Source organism: Phaethon aethereus, assembly GCF_964289735.1.
Source record: "Phaethon aethereus genome assembly, chromosome: 25".
NCBI classification, from domain to species: domain Eukaryota; kingdom Metazoa; phylum Chordata; class Aves; order Phaethontiformes; family Phaethontidae; genus Phaethon; species Phaethon aethereus.
The window spans coordinates 7227751-7235821 of record NC_138601.1 but is presented as its reverse complement, the minus strand read 5'-3'; the positions used below and the strand labels follow the sequence as shown (position 1 = coordinate 7235821).

Here is an 8071-nt window from a genome sequence, read left to right as displayed (position 1 = left end):
GCATGCGCTGGCCACCACACACTATTGGCCAGAAAGCAGTAAACTTTTTTGGTTCATGATACAAAATGCATTTTCTTCTCACTGAAATGGATGCCATTAAGGAACAGGTAGTGAATGAGCTTATTTTAAAAATACATATATACAAAAATGTGTATTCCCACCTGCTATACTGGACAGCTTAGTACAGCAGTCACCCAAGAGTCACTCTCACAAGGTGTTTTGGCATGACATGAGGTATTTTTTCTTAAGACTCAGAGATACAGAGACATCCTGTTTCTTACTCTTCTTGTGCAAGCATCATTAGATTTTGGTGATGTAAATGCAATCCAGCCAAAGAGTCGCACAACTTGAAAAAGAAAGACTGTGATAAAATACTTAGATTCAGGACTGAAATGTAAAATTATGCAAGGAGGAAACAACTAGTTAGTTCTATACAGAACTAGTATTGAACATACTAGTATGTTCAATATCTTTATTGATGATCTGGATGAGGGAATCGAGTGCTCCCTCAGTAAGTCTGCAGATGACACCAAGTTGGGTGGGAGTGTTGATCTGCTGGAGGGTAGGCGGGCTCTGCAGAGGGATCTGGACAGGCTGGATCAATGGGCAGAGGCCAACTGTATGAGGTTTAATAAGGCCAAGTGCAGGGTCCTGCACTTTGGCCACAACAACCCTATGCAACGCTACAGGCTTGGGGAGGAGTGGCTAGAGAGCAGCCCAGCAGAAAGGGACCTGGGGGTGCTGGTTGACAGCCGGCTGAACATGAGCCGGCAGTGTGCCCAGGTGGCCAAGAAGGCCAACAGCGTCCTGGCCTGTATCAGGAATAGTGGGGCCAGCAGGAGTAGGGAAGTGATTGTGCCCCTGTACTCGGCACTGCTGAGACCGCACCTTGAATACTGTGTTCAGTTTTGGGCCCCTCACTACAAGAAGGATGCTGAGGTGCTGGAGTGTGTCCAGAGAAGGGCAACGGAGCTGGGGAGGGGTTTGGAGCACAAGTCTTATGAGGAGCGGCTGAGGGAACTGGGGTTGTTTAGTCTGAAGAAGAGGAGGCTGAGAGGAGACCTTATCGCTCTCTACAACTACCTGAAAGGGGGTTGTGGCGACGAGGGTGTTGGTCTCTTCTCCCAAGTAACTAGTGATAGGACAAGAGGAAATGGCCTCAAGTTGCGCCAGGGGAGATTCAGATTGGATATTAGGAAAAATTTCTTCACTGAGAGAGTGGTCAGGCATTGGAACAGGCTGCCCAGGGAGGTGGTGGAGTCGCCATCTCTGGAAGTGTTCAAAAAACGTGTGGATGTGGCACTTCAGGACATGGTTTAGGGGACATGGTGGCGCTGGATTAATGGTTGGACTTGATGATCTTGAAGGTCCTTTCCAACCTAGTGATTCTGTGATTCTCACTAATAGGGCACTGTTTCCAAAGTAGCAGTGAAACACAAGAGTGTGGCCCATGCCCATTAGCCATGCAGAGAGACCCCATGCACTGGTCACTCCGCTGAAGCATCAGCCATAAGGTTCTGAAAAAAGAAAGCTGCAATCTGAGCGCACTAGAGTCCACATTCATAAGACCAAGTATGTTACCACCCTTGCATGAGAGATGGAAGTCTTATCCAGGAAACCCCTGAGTCTCCTGTTTAAGGCATTAGTTCAGAAGTTGTCCCTATGACTTGCCTTTGTGGTAGAATATGCTGCACCCAAAAGCTCTGCCAAGCTGGCCCTGTCATGGTGGGCAGTAGTACAACGGGTGAGGTAGCATGGCATTTCCCTGGCAGTCCACGTACTGGTAGTCTTCAAAAGCCAGCTGCTCTGAATGACACAGGTATGTGCACGTCAGGGTACCCCTGCAAGGCAAAAGCAGACCAGAACTGCACTCGTGATTGTCACAGATGAGACTTCTCATAATGTAAAGGTCCCATGGTGAGCTCCCACTGCCATCCTGTTTTGTCCCTACTACATAGACCCAGAACACAACAGTCAAGATACCCTCAGCTCAATGTTACATGTTGGAGAGGGAAAGCATCTTTCAGACTGCATTAAAGCAAGCCTTTACAGGACCACTACCATCACAACAAACACTCTGGCCATTCCAGAAGCTCATTAAGACTTCCTACCCCAGCATAACACTCCTGGGCCTTTTGACCACTGATCTGTTCCCAAAGTGCTTGTGCAAGTCACAGTGGGTGGCTGTTTATGGAGTTAGATAGACAAAAGCATGTCTCTTTCAAGCACTATCTTTCTATGCCATTCCAAGAGCTGTTTGCATCAAGTAGTTTCTCCTAACACTATGCAATCCATGAGTGGGTAATATCAGCAGAAGGAGATGAAGTGCAGAAAAGTGTAAACATTACTAGAATCATCTTGAGCTTCTGGGTAATGGAGAGGTTGCATGTAGAAAGAGCAAAGGTCCTGTCAGCCCACAACATCAGCTAAGAAGGACAAAGTTGCCTTAAGAGCAGTGTCATTCTCCATGCTGTCCAAAATGCACTATTTTTGCTGTGCTTTGATGAGCATGGGGCTTCTCTGCATCCTTTACCTGTTTAAACTTCACATCACTCAGCACCGACTTCAGCCAAAACCTGCATTAAGACCCATAAAACAAGAAACTTGACAATATAGCCCTTCAAATTGCAACAGAAGACCAAGATTTAAACACCTGTGTTTTGGGAGATTGCCAGTGACATTTCTTTAGTGATCTGGGAGAATTCCAGCCTGGCATGCCTCCAAGAGTCACACACTTGCTCCAGTCAAGTGCTTCTCCTAATATTCACAACCCATTTCCAGATACAGCAGACAAAGCCCTGGCTTTAGATTAGCATGAAAGACCACGACGCAAAAGCAGCTCCTCCTTCCTGAAGGAATCATGGACTTGGTGACAAGAGGCTGCACATGGTGAACCTGGAGGTCCATCTTCCAAGAGTGGGCTCACAACCTGGAGTCTGTCAACACAAATGTGCAGGGAGATCCTTCTAGAGGCTACACAAGGAGACAATTTCTGCTGCAGAGTTTTCCAGTGTGGCTTAAACTCCGATAATGAACACCACTCTTCTTTCATGGCTGCATGGAAGCATTCTAGCACTGCTACACCTCATAAAAGCTTCCTCATCTCACACAGCGGGTTTAGCTCTAACTCAGACCAGAACAGCAGCAACCTGTCTCAGCAGGATCTGTATTATAAAACTGCAGTTATGCTCCTTGTCCCCCTGGCAGGGAGGAACAGCAACCTGCATTTGCTTTCTCAGCAGGGCCTGTCGGTACTCTAAAACACAGTCAGGCTAACCATGGTCCTCTGATCCAGCCCCTGAACAGGAGCTGCCTCAGGCAACAGAATCTGCAGAAGAGCCTGCTTTGTCCTGCGTTGCTCTCAGCAGCTGCTGTCTGAACACTTGGAGGCAATTATCCACACATCCGCACAGAGTCCAGGCTGAATGAGTCTGCCCCCAACACCATGAGGCAGGCAAGCAGGCATAGTTGAACCAGTCAGTACTTCTAGCTCCCGACCAGTTACTTCCCAACAACTAAAACCAGTATTCCAGAAGGAAGTTTGCCAGGGCAGCTTGGTGTAAGCAACAGTGACAGCCTGGAGCTGTCACTGAGCCTGAATCCAGGGGACTTCTCAGGGCAGTGATCACTTTGGAGATTCATCGTCTCCTCACACCTCAACACACCTATCTAGGTAACAGCACAGTCACACTGCAGGCAGTTCTGGTCTTGAAGAACACTGACTGCAACAGACCTTCTTGAAGGGAGTTGATAAACTACGTAGGTGACATGGATGTTAGTTATAGCTCTGAACCAGGCATCACTTACTGTATATGCAGCAGAACATTGTGAACTTTGACTTTTGTCCAGGTGCAAATGTTACTACAAGAGAAAAAGAGAGTTAATTTCACAGGAGATGCCTGCACCATGTATCTCCTGTCCTCAATTATTCCATTGCTTCTCTGCTTCTCCAAAAAGGTCTGTCTTTGCAATATTCCGAGAACATCTATGTAGGTAACCTTCTTCAAGCACAGCAGTGTCTACACCAGTAAAACATGTTTTCGCTGGTGTAACTCTAACTGTGGATCTAGTAAGCATGGGTCTCGTAAATGCGCAATGCGCCACCCTGTCTGCACAGAAGCTTTGGTTGGCTATGAACTTCACATAGTTTGCTGGTCATTTGCAGAGAAATGCCTTTTGTACAAGGTACCTGGAGCTGCTCACAAATGGAGCATTTAAAGTTTAAAACCTAGACATTAAATTGATAGAATCACATACTCATCAGAATGTATGGAAAATGACATTGCTGAGCCAACCTGAAGCAGAAAATACCAGTAAATAGAAAAGGAAGTTAATTTAAAATGGACGTGCCAGACTTGTATCCACATTAGCTCCACAACTTAAACTAAAAAGGACACACTCACTCAGCTTTGCTCAACAGACAGGAGCAGCACAAGAAATCTAGTCATGAAAAGCCTATAAGCATTAGTGTTACTTACTAACCAAGGGAAGAAATCTTCAAGAATTACTCACTAGGTGTTGTCATCCAGTATCGTACTAGCCACCATATAATAGATCTGCAAATGTGAACAGAAGAGAAAGCAGGAAGTACACAAGAACTACAGTTACGTTTGTATACAATTCAGAGAGTTGAAGTAGGGAGAACTCTCATTAGATGTCTGAACCTGCATTTCAAGATCTAGCCTAACAATTGTTTTTAACAGTAGGAAAGAAAACAGAATCACAAATTACATCTAAAAAGGCCTTAAAAAGGTCATCTAGGCCACACACCTGACCTTTACACCAAGAATGGATCAGCTGCACTCAAACTGTTCCCACGGGCATTTTGTCTAACCTGTTTTTAGGCTTGCCATCATTTTAAGGCAAGCACATAACCCAGCCCACTACCTGAAGAGCAGACAAGTGTTCCTTGCCCAGGAATGTATTAGCTTCAAACTCAGCAACATGTAAATTCTTATGACACCCCTTTCCAAAGTGGGATGTGGGAAGCTGCATGTGGAAGACCTTTGAGTATTTGGCAGACAGATGACAGAAGAGTGAATCAAGTATACAATAAGCACCTCCCTGTCCAGGACATCCAGATTAGTTTAGGAGAAAATGCAAGAAGCCACAGAGCTCACCTGGCTACTCTGCAAAGGGCTCATATTCAGCAGGGTTTTCATGGTCGTCTTCCCTACTACTAGGGACTGGTGCAAAACCTTTATGTCTAGCTGCACAACAGTGACCAGGTAGAAGTTTTTATTAGTTATGTTCAGCACATTCTAGGAGAGAAAAGAAAACAAACCCAAAGCACAAATCACCTTGCAGCAGGGCCATACGTGACTGTTGCAAAGCTACTTTAAATATACTCCTGCTACGACCTTTCAGCAACACTGGACCACATTGTCCCTTTCGAATCCTCAGAGGTACATCCAGCCTGACCACAAAGGCACGTATGCTGCAGTGTCTCCCATGACAGTCAAAGGAGGACAACGAGGCATCTCAAGAATACAAAAGAAAAAGGATTCCCAGAATTAATCACAGTGCTCCTACACAGCCCCTTTGGCCACTTTGTGTGACTTGCTCACTTGCAGCCAGGCCAGCCACACCTCTGATGCTGTAACACACTCCGGACCTTGATTCCAAGCAGCCAGAGAGTGGACTAAGATGACGGGAATGGTAAGACTAACTTCTGATAGTGATCAGCCTACACATGAAGTAGCACAGGAGATCTAACAGGAGAAGCAGGGAGCCCTTCAGATCTACTCTTCTGACTGCAAGCTGAGCACTTACCGTCATGTTGAGGTATATACTGGTGGTGGTGGCATTAAAGCCAACAGAGGAGGCATTCAGCCCTGCAGGCAGCACAGTAACAGAGCGAGGAAACAGGAAGAAAATACTGAGAGATGTTGTCAGCAGGCAGATTGTCACTGCAAGACATACATGGAGTTTCCTGCAAAACAGCACCAGGGCCACAGTCATTCTCTTGGTTTGTCAGCTGCGAGCACCTACAGTTCTGCTCCAGTTCAAAGGGAGAAAACAATAAAAGCTTGTGTGCCAGAAAACTGGGATGGGTTTGTGCAGAACTATTTGCCAGCTACCAAATCACAGCACAAGCAGGGCAGAGTCCCACACACCGACATGGTACAATACAGTACAAATTGCTGGAGATCCCCAGCAACTGCACACAGAAGACTGTCCAACATCTGTTATTGCTGAAAAGACACAACAAACACCAAACTTACTGCAAGTCAAAGCACAAAGAGCAAAACACCCAGAGTACTGAGGCTTTCCTCCACATGCAGAGAAACATTCAGAAGATGTGAAAAGGAGAAAATTTAACAGGACTTACGTTCGTCTAGGCTTCAGCCTCTGGTCACCATATGGAATCAGAGCCACCAGTTGCTTCTCTTGCTCTGAAAGAGGTGGCAGCAGATCAGAGACCACACTACAGCAAATTGCATTGCAGGACATGGCACAACAGCCTAGTGTCCATCTGCACTCACTTTACAAGTGATGCTGTCCAACTAGAAGGCAAGTGCGATACAAGTAAGATTTCAGTTTGAGCATTCCCATCTCTAGGCAGAAACAACTACTCCCCAGGGACTCAAGGGTGGACTTTGAGTAGTTACCCAGAAACAGCACTACCTGCCTTCCCACCCCATCCTCTCCAAATAGAGGCAGCCCACAGAAGTCACAAGTAAGCTGGAGGTACCCAGACAGGCATTTCTAGACTGAATACAATAAAGACCAACTGGTTCAACCAAGGTCTTTAGGCAAAGAGGCACATACCAAACTCAGAAGGCTCAAAAAGCACTGACACAGCACACAGAAGAATCACCTACCCCCAGGGATCCTTCCTGTTCCCTGACATGTTGGACAGCTGACATAGCTTCGACGTGCAATGCCCACATAGAGCACACAAGATGCAGCAGAGTCATTGATACTAGCATAATTGGTGATTTCATCTTCAGCATCCGGTTGCCTGGGTAAAATCAGTTTGCCTTCACTCTCCTTTTGGTCAGGTGTCTTCCAGAATGGTGAAAGTCTTCCACCCATGGTTGAAAGAAGAATTCTCACTAGGTGTCCAACACAAAAATGCATTAAGAACATTGTCTCTGTGAACCAACCTCCAAGAGCAGCACCATTAGCATTTGTGGTAGATCACAAGTATCTTAACATTCAGGAAGTTTCTTAAAGCACATTCTAAGGTTGCTTTAAAAGCTGAGATACTGCAACTCGCTCTTCCAAACATCCAATCTTCTAGACACCCTGGAAACAGAGGAAGTGTCCAAGAATGCCACCGTACAGAACAGCATACTAGATTCTTCCTTATCTCACAGTATTTGTTAAGAGAGGGGAACGCTGACTCAAAGCTCCTGAAGGTTTCAAGATGACAACATAACCTGGAAGAACTGCCAAGTTCTTGACTGGTGATTATTCACCCATATCCAGCAGTGAACTCATCTGAACATCGAGGCCCTGGCATTCCCAATCAAACGTAGTGTTACTAACAGTAATGGTTGCCTGACTAAAATCAAATAGTGTGCAAAGAGAATCTAGAAATAGGTAAAATAAAATAAGAGAATCTAAAGATAGTGTACTTTCAAAAGTTAAAAATACAGTTGGCTTGTTTTCCCAGGCTTCTGGCAATCAAAAGCTTTTACATCAGCTCCTAGTAATCCTCCAAGAGCATTAACAATACCAAGCTGAAGAAAAGCAACTGTGTTTTCAAAGACATCAGTTGAATGCAGTTTCTTACCTGTGCCAGTCTTTCCTCTAGGCAGTTTTGTTTTAAGAACTCCGATATAGGTAGGATGTTTAGCTTGGATAAAGAGCAGCTTCTGTGTTTGGCCAGATGGTCCGGAGGCTTCGCATGAATAAACCCTCAGGGCTCTATTATAAAACACACTGATGCAAATCGCCACCTGGCAGAGGAGAACTACCACAACGGAGTTACAGAGCATAGGGCTCATTCTACAGCCCACAATCCCGGGCTGCAATGTCAAAACATGAGCTGATTCCAGGGGCAGCTGCTGTTTTCCTTGCCAACAGAGGAAGAACCAGGATCTCATTTAACTAGCAGAGGCGG

The 8071-nt window shown here is 45.7% G+C and overlaps 1 protein-coding gene across 1 annotated transcript; it reads right to left on the bottom strand.

The window, feature by feature from the left end:
* Nucleotides 1-1720: 1720 nt before the first annotated feature.
* TMEM106A (transmembrane protein 106A) lies at nt 1721-7038 on the bottom strand (the record flags this gene model as incomplete). The annotated part of the gene is made up of 7 exons (XM_082010467.1): nt 1721-1841; nt 3808-3861; nt 4513-4556; nt 5121-5261; nt 5773-5932; nt 6332-6395; nt 6825-7038. The coding sequence occupies 7 exons, from the start codon at nt 7036-7038 to the stop codon at nt 1721-1723; spliced, it is 798 nt and encodes a 265-aa protein (XP_081866593.1).
* Nucleotides 7039-8071: the final 1033 nt, after the last annotated feature.